The sequence below is a fragment of the Anolis carolinensis genome, unplaced genomic scaffold, assembly GCF_035594765.1.
Source record: "Anolis carolinensis isolate JA03-04 unplaced genomic scaffold, rAnoCar3.1.pri scaffold_12, whole genome shotgun sequence".
Lineage (NCBI taxonomy): Eukaryota > Metazoa > Chordata > Lepidosauria > Squamata > Dactyloidae > Anolis > Anolis carolinensis.
The window spans coordinates 18,310,872-18,336,581 of record NW_026943823.1 but is presented as its reverse complement, the minus strand read 5'-3'; the positions used below and the strand labels follow the sequence as shown (position 1 = coordinate 18,336,581).

The 25,710-nt window shown below is 41.4% G+C and overlaps 1 protein-coding gene across 3 annotated transcripts in view; it reads right to left on the bottom strand.

The window, feature by feature from the left end:
* Window positions 1–25,710, bottom strand: part of fhl1 (four and a half LIM domains 1) — a 51,673-nt gene that overhangs the window by 25,340 nt on the left and 623 nt on the right. Inside the window, exon 1 of one of the 3 annotated variants that reach the window (XM_062963679.1) lies at window positions 16,180–16,327. The exons of 1 other annotated variant lie outside the window; for it this stretch is intronic. Coding sequence is in view for 1 of the 2 variants with exons in the window: in XM_062963680.1 (XP_062819750.1) it covers window positions 4,554–4,608 (55 nt within the window). In the remaining variant the exon portion in view is untranslated. Of the gene's footprint in view, window positions 1–4,553; window positions 4,691–16,179; window positions 16,328–25,710 lie in introns of those variants that run through there. One more of the 3 variants, XM_062963680.1, reaches the window with a different exon arrangement.

Here is a 25,710-nt window from a genome sequence, read left to right as displayed (position 1 = left end):
AATAAATAAAATTATGGAATCTGCAAAGAGACTGAAAAAGTAATACTATAAAACTGTGCTAAGTTGAAGTGCTGTGTTGTGTGTACCAAATAGAAGAACCGGGGTTCTATCACACTGCTGCATGTCCGTCAAACTGGTATTAAACTGCATTAATTTGATAATTAAATACACTATCCTAATGGCATTTCCGTCCAGATCTGGAACGACGGACACCTGTCCCTGTGGCCACTTTCTGCCCAGCTCAAGGGGAGACCGTTTGGGGGACGCCGTCGCAGCCACACATCTGTCACCCCCAAAAAAGCCCAACAAAGCTTCTCTTCGCTGCAGGATCTGATGGGAAGGGATTAAGTGCAAGGGTCATTGTGCCAACAGGTCCGGCATCTTTGGCATGAAACACGAGCCAAAGGATGTGCTAAAATAAGGCCCGTGCAAAAACCCGCGTTCCAAAACGAAGAAGCACCTTAATCCCTTTGTCGCGCAGCCAGCGCCGAGGGTTTAGTCTCCATGGCATTCGGGGGGCAACACAGAAGAGGGGGGGGCAACAAGGTCACGGCATTCGTCACCGCGGCTCAGAATAGAGCATGGATTAATGCATTCTCGTATCCAAATAATGCATTAATAAGAGTGGAAGTGAGTCCAGTCCCCTTGAGAGAAAGCCCGGTCTAATCTGAACGGCTAGATAGCTCCGTTCTCAAGTTGGACTGTGTAACGAAGTGTGATTTTTTTTAGTTTACAGATGTCATGTCTTAAAAGGGTCAATATTTCAGTTACTCTGCACTCATGAGTTGGTTGCCATGGAGAAGTGGGCGGAGCCAACTGCCATTTTGGTGGAAAAGTGCAGGTTTGAAAAAGAAGCAGTTAGTCTGTGCCCTGATGAGGTACAGTGAAGACTGACCCTCAGTTGAAGGGATCAGGGAGACTCAAATGCTTATTTTTGAGTCAATTTAAAATAAGTTTGGTGACTTATTTTAAGGTAGTCTGTGCCCTGATGAGGTACAGTGAAGACTGACCCTCAGTTGAAGGGATCAGGGAGACTCAAATGCTTATTTTTGAGTCAATTTAAAATAAGTTTGGTGACTTATTTTAAGGTAGTCTGTGCCCTGATGAGGTACAGTGAAGACTGACCCTCAGTTGAAGGGATCAGGGAGACTCAAATGCTTATTTTTGAGTCAATTTAAAATAAGTTTGGTGACTTATTTTAAGGTAGTCTGTGCCCTGATGAGGTACAGTGAAGACTGACCCTCAGTTGAAGGGATCAGGGAGACTCAAATGCTTATTTTTGAGTCAATTTAAAATAAGTTTGGTGACTTATTTTAAGGTAGTCTGTGCCCTGATGAGGTACAGTGAAGACTGACCCTCAGTTGAAGGGATCAGGGAGACTCAAATGCTTATTTTTGAGTCAATTTAAAATAAGTTTGGTGACTTATTTTAAGGTAGTCTGTGCCCTGATGAGGTACAGTGAAGACTGACCCTCAGTTGAAGGGATCAGGGAGACTCAAATGCTTATTTTTGAGTCAATTTAAAATAAGTTTGGTGACTTATTTTAAGGTAGTCTGTGCCCTGATGAGGTACAGTGAAGACTGACCCTCAGTTGAAGGGATCAGGGAGACTCAAATGCTTATTTTTGAGTCAATTTAAAGTAAGTTTGGTGACTTATTTTAAGGTAGTCTGTGCCCTGATGAGGTACAGTGAAGACTGACCCTCAGTTGAAGAGATCAGGGAGACTCAAATGCTTATTTTTGAGTCAATTTAAAATAAGTTTGGTGACTTATTTTAAAGTAGTCTGTCTCCTGATGAGGAACAGATAATCTGTGGTTGTAATTCATAGGGTGACTGCAGTTTAGAGCAGTAAAGAAAGAAGTGACATTTTAAGAAGTTTGAAACACCTCATTCTAGCTTTGCAACTGTTAACCAAAGTGCCTCTAAAGAGAAAGTTACTGCAACCATTAAGCTTTGTGTCAGAATAAACGTGTTATGGTTCTTTTAAACCTCTCAGCTTTTGTCATATATATATTACCATCAAAAACAAACAAGAAGAAAGAAGAAAAACAAAAATGAAAAGGTCTCCTCTCTAAGTAGCTAGTGGCTATATCTTCCTAGAGTGGTGGCAAGCGTGGATAATCCCCTTTACATCTGGTGGCCGCATTATAAACATCTTTACAATTGGTGGCAGCGGTTATAATATAATAATATAAAACAAATAAACATTCCGACGTCTCTTCTCCGCAGACTGTATTTGCTATCAGGGTGCATCTACACTATGTAATGAACGCAGTTCGGCACCACTTGACCTGCTAAAGACCTTGTAAAACTACAACTCCCATGTTAAGAGTCATTTCACTCCGGTCACTCCAATGCCTATCATTCCAGTACAGTACCATGCCTGTACTAGTACCATTGACACTTTGGAAGTTGTAGTTTTGCAAGGTCTTCAGCCTTCTCTAGCTGCAGAAACTAAATGCAGTTTGATACCACTTTCCATACTAATTTAAACAGTCCCATATACTTCACAACCTCTGAGGATGCCTGCCATAGATGTGGGAGAAACGTCAGGAGAGAATGCTTCTGCAACATGGCCATGCAGCCAGAAAACGCACAACCACCCTGTGATTCCGGCCATGAAAGCCTTTGACAACACAGTGCAATAATCTTGACTAGCGGGGCATCTACACTGTAGAGTTAATGCAGTTTGGCACCACTGTAGCTTTACAAGACCTTTAGTATTCTCTGCCCAAGCGTGATTCTGGCCATGTAATATCTATTTGAACTGGATTATCCGGCAGTGTAGACTCATGCACTCCAGTTCAATGTCGGAATCGGATACTGGATTATCCGGCAGTGTCGATCCAGACTCCACAGCGTTGAGCCAAGGCGGTTGTGTGTGTTGCAAACTTGTGGGATAAATCACATTTTATTTTTGCTCCGTCCAGCGCAGGGCAAAAGGCTGGGCAAGTGTCCAGGGGCAGAGACCTTTGAAAAGTATGTAGACGATGAAAGCAAATTATTATTTTGTCTCTGCCCTTGTATGGTGCCTCATTGAAAAGCACACGGGAAGGAGCAGGTCTGTCTCCTTTTAAGATCCGGAAAAAATGGCATTTTATTGCAAACTGAGGTTTTGCAGAAGCCGAAGCAGAGAGCCAGGAAGAGGAGGAAGCAGCACTTGGACTGCTATGCTATGGGAGTTGTAGTTTTGCAAGGTCTTGAGCCTTCTCTGGTGACTCACCAAACGACTACTCCCAGGATTCCATAACATTGAGCCGTGGCAATTCAAGAGGTGCCAAATTGCATTAACTTCACAGTGTAGACGCAGCCAGAGAAACACATCGTCCAAATAAATTATTATTATTATTATTATTATTATTATTATTATTATTATTAATTATTATTATTATTATTGGGTGCCGTGCCAAACGATCTCAGCCGATATTTGGAAACAATAGACATTGACAAAATTACGATCTGCCAACTGCAAAAGGCCACCCGACTGGGATCTGCGTGCATCATCAGAAAATACATCACACAGTCCTAGACATTTGGGAAGTGTTTGACTTGTGATTTTGTGATACGAAATCCAGCATATCTATCTTGTTTGCTGTGTCATAATAAAATAATAATAATAATACATCATACAGTCCTAAACACTTGGGAAGTGTTCAACTTCCAGCATATAGATCTCATTTGCTGTGTCAGACTCTGTCTTTGTGTCAATAATAATAATAATAATAATAATAATAATAATAATAAAGCAATAAACATTTACAAAATTACGATCTGTCAACTGCAAAAGGCCACCTTACTGGGATCTGCACACATCATCCGAAAATACATCACACAGTCCTAGACACTTGGGAAGTGTTCGACTTGTGATTTTGTGATACGAAATCCAGCATGTTTATCTTGTTTGCTGTGTCATACAATAATAATAATAATAATAATAATAATAATAATAATAATAATAATAATAAAACATTGACAAAATTACGATCTGCCAACTGCAAAAGGCCACCTTATTTGGATCTGCACACATCATTTAAAAATACATCACATAGTCCTAAACACTTGGGAAGTGTTCAATTATTTTATTTATGTATTTATTTATTTAATTTATATACCGCTCTTTTATATCTCGTTTGCCGAGTCTACATGCTAATATCAATAATAATAATTTGCCTTCATCATCTACATACTAAGAACAATAATAATAATTTGCCTTCGTAATCTACATACTACTTCTACTAATAATCATAATCATAATAATTTGCCTTCGACTACAAAATAATAATAATAGTAATAATAATTTGTCTTCATCGTCTACATATTAATAACAATAATAATAATTTGCCTTCATCGTCTACATGCTAATAACAATAATAATAATTTACCTTCATCATCTACATACTAATACTAATACTAATAATAATAATAATAATTTGCCTTTGACTACATACTAATAATAATAATAATAATTTGCCTTCATTGTCCACATAGTAATACTAATACTAATAATAATAATAATAATAATAATAATAATAATAATAATAATAATAATTTGCCTTCATCGTCCGCACCGCCTCCGCTTGTGCCTTGGGCCCCATCGCTGCCACTCATATGGGCCACCTTCCCTTCCTTGCACTTTTTGAAGGATGGATGGAGGAAACGGGATGTGGTTGCTAGGAAACGGGATACTGAGGTTGCCTAGCAACTGCTCCCAGGATTCCATCCACAGAGCAGACACTTGCCTTGGCTTCTCCTCCCGGCTGAGTTGACCAAATGCAGACTATTTCTGCCTTTTGGACTTCGTTTGCAGCAAAGGAGGCACGCTGAGGACCGCGGAGGAGGAAGAGAAAACCGGGACATTTTAATCGCAGTTGGGAAAGTGGGATGGCAGAGAATTAAATCGAGACAATTGGAGGGCAAGTATAGAAGTCTTAATAGACCATCAACACGGGCCAAGAGTGTGATGCTGCAGCGATAAAGGCCAATGCGATTCTAAGATAGGAATATATAACATTGTATATACCCTGTCTCCCCTAAAATAAGACATCCCCAAAAAATAAGACCTAGTAGAGGTTTTGCTGTATTGCTAAATATAAGGCCTCCCCCGAAAGTAAGACCTAGTAACGTTTTTGTTTGGAAGCATGACCGCTGAACAGAACACCAAGTATACAGGATTGGTAAATGTACGTACCATAGAGTGTTGTACATGGAAATATTGGTAGCAACAAGAAATTCTTGATAGGATTCACAGTTTGTCTGGTTATGCTGGTTTATGATGACAACTACTGTACAGTATATACAGTAGGGTCTCACTTATCTAACATAAACAGGCCAGCAGACCGTTGGATAAGTGAAAATGTTGGATAATAAGGAGGGATTAAGGAAAAGCCTATTAAACATCAAATTACATTATGATTTTACAAATTAAGCACCAAAACGTCATGTTTTACAACAAAAAAAGCAGTTCAATACACGGTAATGTTATGTAATAATTACTGTACAGTAGAGTCTCACTTATCCAAGCCTCGCTTATTCAAGGTTCTGGATTATCCAAGGCATTTCTGTAGTCAATGTTTTCAATACAGTAGAGTCTCACTTATCCAACATAAACGGGCCAGCAGAACGTTGGATAAGCAAATATGTTGGATAATAAGGAGAGATTAAGAAAAAGCCTATTAAACATCAAATTAGGTTATGATTTTACAAATTAAGCACCAAAACATCAAGTACAGTAGAGTCTCACTAATCCAAGCCTCGCTTATCCAAGCCTCTGGATAATCCAAGCCATTTTTGTAGTCAATGTTTTCAATATATTGTGATATTTCGGTGCTAAATTCGTAAATACAGTAATTACAACATAATATTACTGCGTATTGAACTACTTTTTCTGTAAAATTTGTTGTATAACATGATGTTTTGGTGCTTCATTTGTAAAATCATAACCTAATTTGATGTTTAATAGGCTTTTCCTTAATCCCTCCTTATTATCCAACATATTCGCTTATCCAACATTCTGCCGGCCCGTTTATGTTGGATAAGTGAGACTCTACTGTATATAAAAGAGTGATGGAATCCTGGCGACCAACAAAACAACAAAACTACAGGCCCCCCAACCTCGAAATTTGACAACACAACCCATAACCCACGCCTCTAGGTTGATACAACAAAAAGAAAAGAAAAATAAAGTCCTAATTAGAGAGAGAGGAATCATTGTTTTTATCCAATTGCTGCCAGTTAGAAGGCTAAGCTCCGCCAACTTGGTCTCCTAGCAACCCACTTAGCCCAGGGGACAGGCAGAGTTAGGCCTCACTTAGGCCTCTTGCACACTGCCTATAAATTACAGATTATCTGATTTAAACTGGATTATATGGCAGTGTAGACTCAAGGCCCTTCCACACAGCTATATAACCCATTTATAATGGACTTAATGTAAGGTAAAACCTTTACCCTTTCCCTTAACTACTACCAATTCCTCAATACTTTTATTTCCCATACAACCAGACTTTGCCACAGCAACGCGTGGCCGGGCACAGCTAGTTATATTATAAAACAGGGAAAACCTTCACCTACCACGTCTGAATACATCATTGGAGAGGTTTTGGTTCCTCCTTTTCCACTGAATTCAGGTGCAAAGCAAACAAGGGAGGCAATTAATTGATAAGGACAGAAACTACCAGATGAAATGCAAACAACCATAAAAGAAAGCTAAGCTGAACTACTTTTCATATCGGGAAGAAGGAAACGCTTGGCCTCTTCTCCCCATTGCATTTGAACCTGCCTTTTATTGGTGTGTTTTTTATCTGTATTTTAATAGTTCTCTGCTTTACCTCGCTGTTCTAACCATGTTGTTAACCATGTCGAGCCGCAAGGAGACCAGGATAGTCAAGAAATTATTATCATTATTATTATTACTACTACTATATGCATGATACAAATATAAAACCATTCAAACACATACATTAGAAGACTAATAATAATAATAAAATAATATTTTATATGCTATTTTAACTATGTTGTGCCCTGTCTTGAACAATAAGGAGAGGTGGGCAATAAATATTATTATTGTGATTGTGTTGTTGAAGGCTTTCATGGCCGGGATCACAGGGTTGTTGTATTATTGTGGTTGTTGTTATTATCAATAGGCCATGGATATATATATTTTTTATTTCTAACATTTATATCCCGCTCTTCTCACCCAAAGGGACTCAGGGTATTGATAGATGATGATGATGATGATGATGATTATTATTATTATTATTGACACAACGACGTTGTATGACACAGCAAACAAGATAGATATGCTGGATTTCGTTTCACAAAATCACAAGTCGAACACTTCCCAAGTGTCTAGGACTCTGTGATGTATTTTCGGATGATGCGTGCAGATCCCAGTAAGGTGGCCTTTTGCAGTTGGCAGATCGTAATTTTGTCAATGTCTATTGTTTCCAAGTGCCGGCTGAGATCTTTTGGCACGGCACCCAGTGTGCCCATCACCACCGGGACCACCTGCACTGGTTTCTGCCAGAGTCTTTGAAGTTCAATCTTGAGGTCCTGATAGCGGCTGAGTTTTTCCTGTTGTTTTTCTTCAATGCGACTGTCACCTGGGATGGCAACATCAATGATCCAAACCTTGTTCTTTTCCACAACTGTGATGTCTGGTGTGTTGTGTTCCAGAACTTTGTCAGTCTGGATTCGGAAGTCCCACAGTATCTTTGCGTGTTCATTTTCCACAACCTTTGCAGGTTTGTGATCCCACCAGTTCTTAACTGCAGGGAGGTGATACTTGAGGCATAAGTTCCAATGAATCATTTGGGCCACATAGTTGTGCCTCTGTTTGTAGTCTGTCTGTGCAATTTTCTTACAGCAGCTGAGGAGATGATCAATGGTTTCGTCGGTTTCCTTGCACAGTCTGCACTTTGGGTCATCAGCTGATTTTTCGATCTTGGCCTTGATTGCATTTGTTCTGATGGCTTGCTCCTGGGCTGCAAGGATCAGGCCTTCTGTCTCCTTCTTCAGGGTCCCATTCGTGAGCCAGAGCCAGGTCTTCTCTTTATCAGCTTTTCCTTCAATTTTGTCAAGGAACTTTCCATGCAGTGTTTTGTTGTGCCAGCTGGCAGCTCTAGTTTGTAGTGCGGTTTTCTTGTACTGGTTTTTTGTCTGCTGTGCTTTGAGGAGTTTCTGATTTTTGACTTCAATCAAAGCAGGTTCTTCACTTTGCTTTACATATTCTGCCAGGGCATGTTCTTCTTCTTTGACTGCTTGTTTGACTTGTAAGAGTCCTCTGCCCCCTGATCTTCTAGGCAGATATAGCCGGTCAACATCACTGCGAGGGTGCAGTGAATGATGAATGGTCATGAGTTTTCTTGTTTTTCTGTCCAAATTGTCCAGTTCCGCCTGTGTCCAATTTATAATGCCAGCAGTACATCTTATGACAGGTATGGCCCAGGTGTTTATGGCCTTGATGGTGTTGCCTCCATTGAGCTTGCTTTTGAGAATTTTTCTGACCCTTTGTGTGTATTCTTTACTGACCACAATCTTCACATGTTCATGCTTGATGTTGTCCAGCTGTAATATGCCCAGATATTTATAGGCCTCTGGATGGTGACACTTTATTGTTTGGCCATTGGGCATATTTATGCCCTCACTTTCAATTATTTTTCCCTTCTTCAATGCCACTGTCGAACATTTGTCCAAACCAAACTCCATGTTGATATCAGTGCTAAAAATTCGGACAGTGTTGGTCAGAGATTGGATTTCAGTTTCCGTTTTTCCATATAGCTTCAGGTCATCCATGTACATCAAATGTGAAATTTTGTGAGAATTCTTAGATGTTTGGTAGCCGAGATTTGTTTTTTGTAAGATTGTTGACAGAGGGATCATGTTACATATTATTATTATTATTATGCCATGGGTATTGGTAGATTGTATTATTATTATTATTACTATTATATTATATAGATTATATTAGTAGTAGTAGTAGTAGTAGTAGCAGCAGCAGCATGCCATGGAAATTGGTAGACTATATTATTATTATTATTATTATTATTATTATTATTATTATTATTATTATGTCATGGGTATTGATAGATTTTATTATTATTACTATTATTATTATTATGCCATGGATATTGATAGATTATATTAGTAGTAGTAGTAGTAGTATGCCATGGATATTGATAGATTATATTAGTAGTAGTAGTAGTAGTAGTATGCCATGGATATTGATAGATTATATTAGTAGTAGTAGTAGTAGTAGTATGCCATGGATATTGGTAGACTATATTATTATTATTATGCCATGGGAATTGATAGATTATATTAATAGTAGTAGTAGTAGTAGTAGTAGTAGTAGTAGAATGCCATGGATATTGGTAGACTATATTATTATTATTATTATTATTATTATTATTATTATTATTATTATTATTATTATTATTTTATGCCATGGGTATTGATAGATATTATTATTATTATTATTATTATTATTATTATTATTATTATTAGTATGCCATGGATATTGATAGATGATATTAGTAGTAGTAGTAGTAGTAGTAGTAGTAGTATGCCATGGATATTGGTAGACTCTATTATTATTATTATTATTATTATTATTACTATTATTATTATGTCATGGGTATTGCTAGATTATATTATTATATTAGAATATAATAATTATTATATAGTAATAATAATATAGTATATTATATTATTATATGCAATATATGTGTGTGTTTGTATATAATTATATTATTATTATACAGGAGTTGTAGTTTTGCAAGGTTTCTGATTTGTCTCCCCAAACTCCGTAACACTGAGCAGTTCAAGTGTTGCCGACCCGAATTAATTCAGGCATTTGTTGTCCCTCCAAAAAAGGAACTTTTCTTAGAGGATCCCTTTATCGCGGATGGAAATATTTCCAGCTGTCGGCTCGCTATCTGAGGCCGGCCCACAGGAATTTCAATGATCTGGTGCCGTGTAATTTCATATGGCCGCGAGGAATCTGAACTATTTTCCCACCCCTAAATCACATTTATAATTAGACAAAAGGCTTGTCAGATCAGAGAAAAGCAGGAATATAATGCATGCCTTGGAAATAAAGAGGAGAGACCCTGTCCATTCTTGCAGGGATGTGCAAACGGATGAAAAGTGGACCAAATATAATAGAGAGAAATCTAAGATGCCTCTCCAAGTTTGCCCATGCAAGCTTGAACTGCAATGGCTCAATGCTATCACATCCTGGGAGTTGTAGTTTGACAAGGTTTCTAGCTTTCTCCACCAAACTACAACTCCCATGATGCCATAGCATTGAGCCATGGCATCAAACGGTCTGAATTCTACAGTGGAAGTACATGTCCGTTCCGGGTTTTAGTCCAAACTTTGCAAAGGAGCTATCCCTAGCATTAGATTTATGGAAAGTTGTTTTTTGGAGCCTCAACCAGTCCTAATTCTACAGCTGAGGCCCATATCCGTTCCAGGTTTTAGTCCGAACTTTGCCAATAAGTTATCCCTAGCGTAGGATTTATGAGAAGATTGGGTTTGGAGCCTCAACCAGTCCTAATTCTACAGCTGAGGCGGATATCCATTATGGGTTTTAGTCCGAACTTTGCCATGAAACTATCCCTAGCATTGGATTTATAGGAAGTTTGGGTTTGGAGCCTCAACCAGTCTTAATTCTACAGCTGAAGTGCATCTCCATTCTGGGTTTCAGTCCAAACTTTGCAAAGGAGCTATCCTTAGAATTAGATTTATGGAAAGTCTGTTTTTGGAGTCTCAGCTGGTCTTAATTCTACAGCTGAGGCACATATCCATTCTGGGTTTCAGTCCGAACTTTGCCAAGAAACTATCCTTAACATTAGATTTATGGAAAGTTTGTTTTTGGAGCCTCAACCGGTCCTAATTCTAACACCGAGGCGCATATCTGTTCTGGGTTTTAGTCCGAACTTTGCCAAGAAGCTATCCCTAGCGTTAGATTTATGGGAAGTTTGGGTTTGGAGCTTCAACCAGTCCTAATTCTACAACTGAGGCGGCTATCTGTTCCAGGTTTTAGTCTGAAATTTGCCAATAAGCTATCCCTAGCGTTGTTATGGGAAGTTTGTTTTTGGAGCCTCAACTGGTCTTAATTCTACAGCTGAGGTGCATGTCCGTTCCGGGTTTTAGTCCGAACTTTGCCAAGAAGCTATCCTTAGAATTAGATTTATGGGAAGTTTGGGTTTGGAGCCTCAACTGGTCTTAATTCTACAGCTGAGGAGCATATCCATTCCAGATTTTAGTCTGAACTTTGCTTAGGAGCTATCCCTAATGTAGGATTTATGGGAAGTTTGGGTTCAGAGCCTCAACCGGTCTTAATTCTACAGCTGAGGCCCATATCCGTTCCAGGTTTTAGTCCGAACTTTGCCAATAAGTTATCCCTAGGGTAGGATTTATGAGAAGATTGGGTTTGGAGCCTCAACCAGTCCTAATTCTACAGCTGAGGCAGATATCCATTATGGGTTTTAGTCCGAACTTTGCCATGAAACTATCCCTAGCATTGGATTTATAGGAAGTTTGGGTTTGGAGCCTCAACTGATCTTATTTCTACAGCTGAAGTGCATCTCCATTCTGGGTTTCAGTCCGAACTTTGCAAAGGAGCTATCTCTAGCATTAGATTTATGGAAAGTCTGTTTTTGGAGTCTCAGCCGGTCCTAATTCTACAGCTGAGGTGCATATCCGTTCTGGGTTTCAGTCTGAACTTTGCCAATAAGCTATTCCTAGTGTTGGATTTATGGGAAGATTGGGTTTGGAGCCTCAACCGGTCTCAATTCTACAGCTGAGGCGGATATCCGTTCCAGGTTTCAGTCCGAACTTTGCAAAGAAGCTATCTCTAGCTTTAGATTTATGGGAAGATTGGGTTTGGAGCCTTAGGTCCTTTGGAAATTTTGGACTAACACATGGATTACCCCATTTCAAGTGATGCTTTAGTGCTTAAAATAAAGTTTGGGAAGGCAGTGTTATATATATTTACCAAAAAGGTGGTAAATTGTATTGTGGGTGGTGGGTTGTATGTGTATGTGCATATGTTTGTAATGCATATTGTCGGTATTTTACAATTTTAAAAATAATAATTTTTTTTTTTTTTTAAAAGAAAAAAATATTTACCAAAAAGTAAGTCATCTGGAATCATTGCAAAGGCAACTGGGTTTAATGGGACTTGACAAAAGGTCCTATTAAACTGACAGATGGGACTAAGGAAGTTACAAACGGTTGTAAAAAGGAGGATTTGATGGCATGGAGCCCATTTTAGCTGCCGGGCCTCAAGGCTATGAAATCCTGGGAGTTGTAGTTTGACAAGGTCTCTACTTTAGAACCAGAAAGCGATGGATTCGTTCCAAAAACAACGCCTATCCGAAGTGGGTTTTTATTTGCAAACGCTCTCCTGGAGATCTGCAAAGCTCACAAACCACGAAAATGCAAACATTTGAGCGCCGGCTGTTATGGCAACAGCAAAACATAGTTTTGCAAAACCTCTGAGGATGCCTGCCATAGACCTCACAACCTCTGAGGATGGTGTGGGTGAAACGTCAGGAGAGAATGCTTCTGGAACATGGCCAGACAGCCTGGAAAACTCACAACAGCCCAGTGTTTCCAGCCATGAAGCCTGAGGTCCTGGGAGTCATAGTTTTGCAAAGGCTTTGCAAAAGTATAGCTTCCATGATTCCATAGCATTGAGCCATGACAGTTAAACTACATTAAATCTGCAGTGTAGATGCAGCCCAATATTAAAAATGTGGCACACTTTCTATTATATTTTTTGGGGCATCAATCGAAGGAATATAAAACCATAGAATCTTTATTGTTGGAAGAAACCCCCTTTCTGCCAGGCAGGAAGGCACAATGAAAGCTCTCCCGACAGATGGCCATACAGCCTCTGTTTAAAAGATAATACCTTGGAGATGGAATCTGAGTCTGAACAAGAAATTATTTGTGTTGTCGAAGGCTTTCACTAGGCTGCTGTGAGCTTTCCGGGCTGTACAGCCATGTTCCAGAAGCATTCTCTCCTGACGTTTCTCCCACAACTATGGCAGGCATCTTCAGAAGTTATGAGGTCTGTTGGAAACTAGGCAAGTGGGGCTTATATATCTGTGGAATAATGTCCAAGGTGGGAGAAAGAAAGGCAAGTGTGAATATTGGCACTGGCCACCTTGATTAGCATGAATAGCCTTGCAGCTTCAAAGCCTCTCTGCTTCCTGCCTGGGGGAATCCTTTGCTGGGAGATGTTTGCTGGCCCTGATTGTTCCCTGATTGTTTCCTGGCCCTGGTTGTTTCCCATTCCCCTGTTTTCTGAGTGTTGTTCTTTATTTCCTGTCCTGCAACTAGGAGGAAGCCATGAAAATGAACAAAATCTGGCTACCTGTATTTAAAAATTCTAAAATCGGGACAGTAAATAAAGAGCAACACTCAGAAGACAGGCGAAATAAAAACAGAAAGCCATCAAGGCCAGCTAACACCTCCCAAGAAAATATGCCCCAGGCAGGTAGCAGCCAGGCTTTGAAGCTGCAAGGCTATTCAATTCTACTCAAGGTAGCTCACACACACATATACACATGCATACATATACACACACAATATATAATCTATATATATAAAAGGGTAATGGAATCACGGCACCGGACAAAACAACTAAACTAAACGCACCACAACCTCGAAAATTGACAGCACAACCTCTCATCCACGCCTCTACGTTCATACAATAAAAAGAAAAGAAAAAGTACATACATACATATACTATTCATATTATTATCTCTCTCTCTCTCTCTCTCTCTCTCTCTCTCTATATATATATATATATATATATATATATATATATATATATATATATATATAAAAGGGTAATGGAATCACGGCACCGGACAAAACAACTAAACTAAACACCCCACAACCTCGAAAATTGACAGCACAACCTCTCATCCATGCCTCTACGTTCATATATTAAAAAGAAAAGAAAAAGTACATACATGCATATACAATTCATATTATTATCTATATATATAAAAGGGTAATGGAATCACGGCACCGGACAAAACAACTAAACTAAACGCACCACAACCTCGAAAACTGACAGCACAACCTCTCATCCACGCCTCTACATTCATATAACAAAAAGAAAAGAAAATGTAAGTCCTAGCCACAGCAATGCGTGGCCGGGCACAGCTAGTACAATATAAATACTGTAGTTTGCTGTGAGTTTTCCAGACAGTATGAATGGCCTTGCAGCTTCAAAGCCTGGCTGACTTCTCTGGCTGAATTAATCTGCAGTGCCTTTCATGTTCCTTGCTTCGTGTTTGGGGCGCTACTCCTAACATAGAATTCTCCCAGGCAGGAAGCAGCCAGGCTTTGAAGCTGCAAGGCTATTCAATGCTAACCAAACTGGCCAATTGCAACATTTACGCTTGCCTCAAAGAGACAAGAGTTCTTTCTCCCTCCCTGGACCTTCCACAGATATACAGTAGAGTCTCACTTATCCAAGCCTCGCTTATCCAACATTCTGGATTATCGAACGCTTTTTTGTAGTCAATGTTTTCAATATATCGTGATATTTTGGTGCTAAATTCATAAATAGAGTAATTACTACATAGCATTACTGAGTATTGAACTACTTTTTCTGTCAAATTTGTTGTCTAACATGATGTTTTGGTGCTTAATTTGTAAAATCATAACCTAATTTGATGTTTAATAGGCATTTCCTTAATCCCTCCTTATTATCCAAGATATTCGCTTATCCAAGCTTCTGCCGGCCCGTTTAGCCTGGATAAGTGAGACTCTACTGCAGGGGTCCCCAAACTAAGGCCCGGGGGCCGGATGCGGCCCTCCAAAGTCATTTTCCTGGCCCCCACCCTCAGTTTTATAATATATTTTCATATCTGTTTTAATAATATAATATATTGTATATATATATAATATTGATAAAAATATTATAATGTTATACCATATAATACTAATAATAATACCATATAATAATATTAATTATATGTTATATATTACATATAGTATTACAGTATAGTGGTATAGTTCAATATAGTAATGTATAATGCTAATATTGTGCTATGCTAATAATATCATATATTGTATGTACAGTAGAGTCTCACTTATCCAACGTTCTGGATTATCCAACGCATTTTTGTAGTCACTGTTTTCAATACATCGTGATATTTTGGTGCTAAATTCATAAATACAGTAATTACTACATAGCATTACTGCGTATTGAACTACTTTTTCTGTCAAATTTGTTGTATAACATGATGTTTTGGTTCTTAATTTGTAAAATCATAACCTAATTTGATGTTTAATAGGCTTTTCTTTAATCCCTCATTATTATCCAACATATTCGCTTATCCAACATTCTGCCGGCCCGTTTATGTTGGATAAGTGAGACTCTACTGTACATACAGCTGCTCTGAGTCCCCTTTGGGGTAAGAAATGTAATAAACAAATGCAGTAAGTAAATAATTAAAATAATTAATTTTAGACTTAGGCTCACACAAATTCTGAAATGACTTGAAGGCACACAACAACAACAACAACAACAACAACAGCAACAACAACCCTAATTAACTTGACTATCTCATTGGTCAGTAGCAGGCCCATACTTTCCATTGAAATTCTGATAGGTTAAGATTGTTTTCATTTTTAAATATTGTATTCTTTCATTGTTGTTGTTGTTGTTGTTGTTGTTTTGCACTACAAATAAGACATGTGCAGTGTGCATAGGAATTTGTTCGTATTTTTTTTCCAAATGATAATTCGGCCCCTCAACAGTCTGAAGGATTGTAGACCGGCCCTTTGCTTTAAAAGTTTGAGGACCCCTGCTCTACTGTATAAACTTCATCTAGTTTCCAACAAACCTCACAACCTCTGAGGATGGAGTTGAAGTCCAAAACACCCTGAGGGCCAAAGTTTGCCCATGCCTGATCTACTCCTGGGCACCACAGCTCAACTACAACTCCCATTTCTTCTGGAAACCTCACCCAAATGGTACATCTCCAGACCCCATTGCAGTCAAAGTGGTGCCAAACTGCATGCATTCCATAGTGTAGATGCACCCAAAAAGTTGCAAGTGACCATGGAGAGATAGATCTCCATCCTTCTTGAGGATGAAAGCGGTCCCAATGGAGAGATGAAGGCAAGAGCAAAGAGAGGGAGACTCACCCTGATCTTCTCTCTCTGATGCCCAGGCGAAGAGAAGAGCAAAGAAGAGAAGAGAGCAGCTGCTGAGAGTCAGAGGCAAAGGAGTCTGTCTGAGCCAAGAGCAAGGAGAGGGTTTGCCTTTGGGTGGAGCCCAGGAGGAGGAGGAGGGTGGGAAGGGAGAAAAAAGAAAGAAAAGGAGCAGGAAGAAAGGGAGGAAGAGAGGAGGGAAAGAGGAAAAAGGAGGAAAAAGGAGGGAAGGGAGGAGACAAGCAAGAAGGAAGGAAGGGGAAGGAAAGGAGCAGGCAGGAAAGGAGAAAGAAGGAAGGGAAGGGAGAAAAAAAGAAATAAAAGGAGCAGGAAGAAAGAGAGGAGGGAAAGAAAAAAGGAAGGGAGGCAAGAAAAATAGAAGGAAGGAAGGAAGGAAGGAAGGAAGGAAGGAAGGAAGGAAGGAAGGAAGGAAGGAAGGAAGGAAGGAAGGAAGGAAGGAAGGAAGGAAGGAAGGAAAGGAGCAGGCAAGAAAGAAGAAAGAAGGAAGGGAAGGGAGAAAAAAAGAAATCAAAGGAGCAGGAAGAAAGGGAGGAAGAGAGGAGGGAAAGAGGAAAAAAGGAGGGAAGGGAGAGAGGAGACAAGCAAGAAGGAAGGAAGGGGAAGGAAAGGAGCAGGCAGGAAAGGAGAAAGAAGGGGAGGGAAGGGAGGAAAAAAAGAAATAAAAGGAGCAGGAAGAAAGGGAGGAGGGAAAGAAAAAAGGAAGGGAGGGAAGAAAAATAGAAGGAAGGAAGGAAGGAAGGAAGGAAGGAAGGAAGGAAGGAAGGAAGGAAGGAAGGAAGGAAGGAAGGAAGGAAGGAAAGGAGCAGGCAAGAAAGAAGGAAGGAAAAGGAAAGGAAAGGAGCAGGCAAGAAAGAAAAACAGAAGGATGGGAAGGAAGGAAGGAAGGAAGGAAGGAAGGAAGGAAGGAAGGAAGGAGCAGGCAAGAAAGAAGAAAGAAGGAAGGGAAGGGAGAAAAAAAGAAATCAAAGGAGCAGGAAGAAAGGGAGGAAGAGAGGAGGGAAAGAGGAAAAAGGAGGGAAGGGAGGAGACAAGCAAGAAGGAAGGAAGGGGAAGGAAAGGAGCAGGCAGGAAAGGAGAAAGAAGGGGAGGGAAGGGAGGGAAAAAAGAAATAAAAGGAGCAGGAAGAAAGGGAGGAGGGAAAGAAAAAAGGAAGGGAGGGAAGAAAAATAGAAGGAAGGAAGGAAGGAAGGAAGGAAGGAAGGAAGGAAGGAAGGAAGGAAGGAAGGAAAGGAGCAGGCAAGAAAGAAGGAAGGAAAAGGAAAGGAAAGGAGCAGGCAAGAAAGAAAAACAGAAGGATGGGAAAGAAGGAAGGAAGGAAGGAAGGAAGGAAGGAAGGAAGGAAGGAAGGAAGGAAGGAAGGAAGGAAGGAAAGGAGCAGGCAAGAAAGAAGGAAGGAAAAGGAAAGGAAAGGAGCAGGCAAGAAAGAAAAACAGAAGGATGGGAAGGAAGGAAGGAAGGAAGGAAGGAAGGAAGGAAGGAGCAGGCAAGAAAGAAGAAAGAAGGAAGGGAAGGGAGAAAAAAAGAAATCAAAGGAGCAGGAAGAAAGGGAGGAAGAGAGGAGGGAAAGAGGAAAAAGGAGGGAAGGGAGGAGACAAGCAAGAAGGAAGGAAGGGGAAGGAAAGGAGCAGGCAGGCAAGAAAAACAGAAGGAAGGAAAAAGGAAAGGAAAGGAGCAGGCAAGCAAGAAAAACAGAAGGAAGGAAGGAAGGAAGGAAGGAAGGAAGGAAGGAAGGAAGGAAGGAAGGAAGGGGAAGGAAAGGAGCAGGTAAGAAAGAAGGAAGAAGGAAGGGAAGGGAGAAAAGAATAAATAAAAGGAGCAGGAAGGAAGAGAGGAGGGAAATAGGAAAAAGGAAGAGAGGGAGGGAGGAGACAGGCAAGAAAAAAGAAGGAAAAGGAAAGGAAAGGAGCAGGCAAGCAAGAAAAGGAAGGAGGGGAAGGGAAGGGAGAGAAAAAAGAAATAAAAGGAGGAGGAAGGAAGAGAGGAGAGAAAGAGAAAAAAGGGAGGGAGGGAGGAGACAGGCAAGAAAAATAGAAGGAAGGAAGGAAGGAAGGAAGGAAGGATGGAAGGAAGGAAGGATGGAAGGATGGAAGAAAGGAAAGGAGCAGGCAAGCAAGAAGGAAGAAGGAAAAGGAAAAGAGCAGGCAAGCAAGAAAAAAGAAGGGAAGGAAGGAAGGATGGATGGATGGATGGATGGATGGATGGAAGAAAAGAAAGGAGCAGGCAAAGCAAGAAAAAAGGGAAGGAAGGGAGAAAGGATGGATGGAAGGAAGGAAGGAAGGAAGGAAGGAAGGAAGGAAGGAAGGAAGGAAGGAAGGAAGGAAGGAAAGGAAAGGAAAGGAAAGGAGCAGGCAAGCAAGAAAAAAAAGAAGGAAGGAAAGGAAAGGAAAAAGGAGCAGGCAGGCAAGAAGGAAGAAAGGAAGTGAAGGAAGAAGGAAGAAAAAGGAAGGAAAAAAGGAAAAGAGCAGGCAGGCAAGGAGAAAGAAGGAAAAGGAAAGAAAAAAGGAGCAGGAAAGAAGGAAGGGAGGGAAGAAGGAAGGGAAGGGAAGGAAAAAGGAGCAGGCAGGCAAGAAAGAAAAGAAAGAAAGAAAGAAAGAGAAAGGAGAGAAGGAGGGAGGAAGATAAGAAGGAAGGAGAGGGGGAAAGGGAAGAAGAGGAGGAGAGGGGAGGCAGAAAAGGAAGAAATTGCAAGACTTGCAAGATGCCCTGGACCATGCCTTGACTTACAAGAAGCATTGCTTGAATATCAAGCAAAAAGTGATGCTAGAAATAACATCATACAAAAGCTGACGGCACAACCTGGGGATCACAACCAGACACAGTGAGTGAAGATATCTTGCCAACACTTTAAATCAAGAAATAGCTTTCTAAAATCTACAGAGATACTCACAGGAGCACTTCAGCAAGCAAGAGTCAAAAAGTGGCAGGCTAAAACCCAGAACCTCAGTAAAGAATGGATTCAACAGGACGCGAGTGACAGGCCTCTCAGGAGAAACGGAAGGAGATCTATTTGATAAGTGGAAGTAAAAGTCATGGTGAATCCAAACATTTGCAGGAACATTTGGGAGCCACTTCCATAGATGAAGATGGGCCTTGCAAGGCTATGTAATCCAGCGTTGCAGTTGCACGTGTCCGTTTGCAAACAGGATGCCAGCTGTTCTCTTTATGTCAATTATTTATTGGTCCGCATTCAACAATGACAAATGAATCAATCCCTAACAACCTCGCCAGACAAACAATCTCATTCTAACAACGTTATCGGCCAATCTCAAGCAATGGGGAGACAGAGTGGGATTTTATGCTTGATGGAGTTAAATCTCTCATGCTGCAATATTGAGCTACAGCTGTGCAATCAATGCACCGTTTGCAATATGCGCCGTGCAACTTGATAAGTGTTTTGTAGGCTCAGATCCCATTGCAAAGCAAAGCAACATCCTTGCCTTTCAAACACAACATTTCAATCAAGTAAAGAAGCCAATACAGTGTGGTTTGGGTGCTGGATTTTAGACAAGTCACACTCTCTCGGCCTCAAAGGAAGGCAAAGACAGGCCCTTTCCAAACAAACCTGGCCATGAAAACCTTGTATTTGGTTCATCTTACGGTTACTATGAGATGCAATGGTGTGCCTTTGGAGGTACGGGTTCGAATCCTCAGCCATCGTGCAATTTACACTTTCTCAGCCCCAGAATCCTCACTCAGCCATTGCAAAAGTCACACTCACTCAGCCTTGAAACTCCCACTCAGCCGTTGTGCAAGTCGCACTCTCTCGGCCCCAGAATCCTCACTCAGCCATTGTACAAGTCACACTCAGTCTCGGAATCCCCAGTCAGCCATTATGCAAGTCAGCCTCGTAATCCCCACTCAGCCATTGTGCAAGTCACACTCAGCCCAAAATCCCCACTCAGTCATTGTGCAAGTCGCACTCAGCCTCGGAATCCCCACTCAGCCATTGTACAAGTCACACTCAGCCCAAAATCCCCACTCAGTCATTGTGCAAGTCACACTCAGCCTCGGAATCCCCACTCAGCCATTGTGCAAGTCACACTCAGCCTCAGAATCCCCACTCAGCCATTGTGCAAGTCACACTCAGCCTTGGAATCCCCACTCAGCCATTGTGCAAGTCACACTCAGCCTCGGAATCCCCACTCAGCCATTGTACAAGTCACATTCGGCTTTGGAATCCCCACTCAGCCATTGTGCAAGTCACACTCAGTCTCGGAATCCTCACTCAGCCATTATGCAAGTCACACTCAGTCTCGGATCCCCACTCAGCCATTATGCAAGTCACACTCAGCCTTGGAATCCCCACTCAGCCATCGTGCAAGTCACACTCAGCCTCAGAATCCCCACTCAGCCATTGTGCAAGTCACACTCAGCCTCGGAATCCCCACTCAGCCATTGTGCAAGTCACACTCAGCCTTGCAATCCCCACTCAGCCATTGTGCAAGTCGCACTCAGCCTCAGAATCCCCACTCAGGCATTATGCAAGTCACACTCAGTCTCGGAATCCCCACTCAGCAATTGTGCAAGTCACACTCAGTCTCGGAATTCTCACTCAGCCATTATGCAAGTCACACTCAGTCTCGGAATCCCCACTCAGCCATTGTGCAAGTCACACTCAGCCTTGGAATCCCCACTCAGCCATCGTGCAAGTCACACTCAGCCTCAGAATCCCCACTCAGCCATTGTGCAAGTCACACTCAGCCTCGGAATCCCCACTCAGCCATTGTGCAAGTCACACTCAACCTTGCAATCCCCACTCAGCCATTGTGCAAGTCACACTCAGCCTCGGAATCCCCACTCAGCCATTGTACAAGTCACACTCGGCTTTGGAATCCCCACTCAGCCATTGTGCAAGTCACACTCAGTCTCGGAATCCTCACTCAGCCATTATGCAAGTCACACTCAGTCTCGGAATCCCCACTCAGCCATTATGCAAGTCACACTCAGCCTTGGAATCCCCACTCAGCCATTATGCAAGTCACACTCAGCCCAAAATCCCCAGCCAGTCATTGTGCAAGTCGCACTCCGCCTCGGAATCCCCACTCAGGCATTGTGCAAGTCACACTCAGCCTCGGAATCCCCACTCAGCCATTGTGCAAGTCACACTCAGTCTCGGAATCCCCATTCAACCATTATGCAAGTCACACTCACTCAGCCTCGAAACTCCCACTCAGCCGTTGTGCAAGTCGCACTCTCTCGGCCTCAGAATCCTCATTAAGCCATTGTGCAAGTCACACTCAGCCTCAGAATCCCCACTCAGCCACTGCAAAAGTCACACTCAGCCCGGAATCCCCACTCAGGCATTGCTCAAGTCACACTCTCTCAGACTCAGAAAGCAAAACCTGATAGGTTCATCCTCTGATCATAAATTGGAAACATTTGAAGGTGCAACAACAACACACTTTCCCAATCCATCTGGTCCTTCCAAAAAATGCTAACTAAACATGTTTCCTCTTAATGCAGAGCCTGCTGTGGTTCAAAGGAAATGTGAGCGCGATATAAGAAAAGATGCCGAGATTATTTCACTGGAAAGGAATCCTTGATTCGGGCCGAGGAAGGTGTGGAGCTCCCTAAAACAAACGCCTTTTTGGAAACTCGCCCGCAATGAGCCTTACAAGGCCCGTTGTCCAGAATCTCGCCTTCTTTTCTCCTTTTTTTTCCCCGCTCCTCATTGTCACTATTGAAAATTTATTGGCTCGAATGGGGCTGAGATAACTGGCAGGAGGGAAATGACCTGAGTCCCCAGGAATTTGGAGCCTGAGCGCTCCTTGTGTGTGTTTCTATGGGGAAAGAGAGAAAGAAAGAAAGAAAGAAAGAGAGGGCCAGAGGAAGGAGCAAATAAAGTTGCCAAAGCCTCCTCCTTCCTTGGTTTTTGATTAAATGGCTTAAAGAGACTTCTAGGCCATTTTCATGGCCTTTTTTCCCTGATTCTTTGGCTCAAATCCTCCCTTAAAAAGTGGCTTACCTAGTCAATTTTAACTCGTGAAATTATTATATTATTAGTAATAGTAATAGCAGTATTATCACATTATATTTATAATAATGTGAGAGATAGAGAGACAAAGAGGGAGGGAGATAGAGACAGACAGACAGACAGATAGATAGATGATAGATAGATAAGGAAAGAAACAAGTTGGTAGTCAGACAGACACACAGAGAGAGAGGTAGATAGAGAGGGGAAAAGACAGAGTGTAGAGAGAGTGTCACAGGTAGGTAGCTTGGTGATGATAGATAGATATAGATATAGATAGATAGATAGATAGATAGATAGATAGATAGATAGATAGATAGATAGAAGACAGATGGAGAGGGAAAGAGACAGGTAGACAGGCAGGTGGGTGGATGGATGGATGGAGAGATGGATGCAGGGAAGGAGGGAGGGAAGGAGGGAGGGAGGGAGGGATAGATGGATGGATGGATGGATAGATGGATGGATAGATAGATGGATGGATGGATAGACAGATGGATGGATGGCTAGATGGATGGATAGACGGATGGATGGATGGCTAGATGGATGGATAGACGGATGGATGGATGGATAGACGGATGGATGGATGGATGGATGGATGGATGGATGGATGGATGGATGGACTGATGGATGGCTGGATGGAGGGATAGATGGATGGATGGATGGAGGGATGGAGGGACGGACGGACGGACGGATGGATGGATGGATGGATGGATGGATAGATAGATGGATAGATGGATGGATGGATGAATAGATGGATAGAGGGAGGGATGGATAGATAGATGGAGGGAGGGAGGGATGGAGGAAGGGAGGGAGGGATAGATGGATGGATGGATGGATGGATAGATGGATGGATAGATAGATTGATGGATAGACAGATGGATGGATGGATACATGGATGGATGGATGGATAGACGGATGGATGGATGGATGGACTGATGGATGGCTGGATGGAGGGATAGATGGATGGATGGATGGAGGGATGGAGGGACGGACGGACGGATGGATGGATGGATGGATGGATGGATAGATAGATGGATAGATGGATGGATGGATGGATAGAGGGAGGGATGGATAGATAGATGGAGGGAGGGAGGGATGGAGGAAGGGAGGGAGGGATAGATGGATGGATGGATGGATGGATAGATGGATGGATAGATAGATTGATGGATAGACAGATGGATGGATGGATACATGGATGGATGGATGGATAGACGGATGGATGGATGGATGGACTGATGGATGGATGGATGGAGGGATAGATGGATGGAGGGATGGAGGGATGGAGGGATGGAGGGACAGATGGATGGATGGATGGACTGATGGATGGCTGGATGGAGGGATAGATAGATGGATGGATGGAGGGATGGAGGGACGGACGGATGGATGGATAGATGGATGGATAGACGGATGGCTCGATGGAGGGATAGATGGATGGATGGCGAGATGGATGGACGGACGGACAGACATAGCCCTGAGCCGTAGTGGTTAAAGTGGTGAACTGCATAGACAGATAGAGACAGGTAGAGAGATAGACTGTGTTTTGTGTCCATTTCTGGCAAAAGATAATGAAGATGGAGACAAATGAAGGTTTGGCTTGTGATCCAAACACAAAGTACAAGCCCAATGCTATTGGGAAGGGATCTTGCCGCATTAGCCATTGAAGAAGCAACTGCAATTAAAGGGGGGGGGGGGGAACTTTATTTGGAAATGGAAAGAGGTTGAGACGGATTTGGGTTCTTTCGCTGCAAAGGGATGTTTCAGAAGGAAGCCAGGAATTCCACCTGGAAACCTGTTCAGGAGCAAAGCCAGAATCAAGTTGCTCCAAAGCAAAAGTTACATAGTTCACCCGAAATGGGAAAAAGACAACAACTCCCAGGATCCCATAGCCCTGACGGTTAAAGTGGTGTCAAACTGCATTAATCCTCCAGTGCAGATGCCCTCCAGAGTCCTGCTGTGATGAAAAAAGGCAGATGTTTGGCCTTCTGCATTCCTAGGAGCTGAAGCAAAGGGCCGGGGCAGCAACGCTAATTCACACATCACCTTAAAAGTGAACATGACACACACTTGGATGGATTTGGACCAAGTTCGGAGGCTGCGGCCTTATATGGCGACGTCTTTTTGCAAAAGGGCTTTTGGCTTCGAGGAGCCGCTTTGCAAAAAAGCTTGGAGCGGAGGCAGGAATCCTTGTTGAAAGAAAGTTTAGTCTAAATATTTGACCGAATAAAGAAGAAAAAAGGCTTTTTGGCTCTTTTGCGTGTAAGCAAGGAGACATCGGGTGAGGCAATTTGCGCTCCAAATTTACAAAAATGCAAGCAAAATGTTTACTTTTGGAGACTAAAAATATTCCCCCAAACAAGTATCTCTTGTTAAACTCTTGTGTTTCAGTTTCCAAGGTTTTAGTAGAAATTATAAATTTTGATGCTGAAGTCTTGTCAATGCCAAGGAAAACTCTGGAGACTATTATTATTGTTACTTATCCAACACTTGCTTATCCAACGTTCTGGATTATCCAACACATTTTTGTAGTCAATGTTTTCAATACATCATGATATTTTGGTGTTAAATTTGTAAATACAGTAATTACTACATAGCATTCCTGCATATTGAACTACAGTAGAGTCTCACTTATCCAACATAAACGGGCCAGCAGAATGTTGGATAAGCGAATATGTTGGATAATAAGGAGAGATTAAGAAAAAGCCTATTAAACATCAAAATAGGTTATGATTTTACAAATGAAGCACCAAAACATCATGTTATACAACAAATTTGACAGAAAAAGTAGTTCATTAAGCATTAATGCTATGTTGTAATTACTGTATTTACGAATTTAGCACCAAAATATCACGATATATTGAAAACATTGACTACAAAAATGCGTTGGATAATCCCGAATGTTGGATAAGCGAGGCTTGGATAAGTGAGACTCTACTGTACTTTTTGTCAAATTTGTTGTGTAACATAATGTTTTGCTGCTTAATTTGTAAAATAATAACCTAATATGATGTTTAATAGGCTTCTCCTTAATTGCTCCTTATTATCCAACATATTCGCTTATCCAACCTTCCGCTGGCATGTGGACAATTTCAACAGAAAGCAGAAAACTATAAAAATGAACAAAATCTGGCTTACAGTATTTAAAAAAAACACTAAAACCAGGACAGTAAATAAAGAACGACTCTCAGAAAACAGGGCATGAAATAATCAGGGCCAGCTAACACCTCCCAACAAAGGATTTCCCCAGGTAGGAAGCAGCCAGGCTTTGAAGCTGCAAGTCTATTCAATGCTGAATTGCAACATTCACACTTGCCTCCAACAGACAAAAGTTCTTTCTCCCACCCTGGACATTATTCCACAGATATACAGTAGAGTCTTATTTATCCAACATAAACGGGCCGGCAGAATGTTGGATAAGCAAATATGTTGGATAATAAGGAAGGATTAAGGAAAAGTCTATTCAACATCAAATTAGGTTATGATTTTACAACAAATTTGATAGAAACAGTAGTTCAATACGCAGTAATGCTATGTAG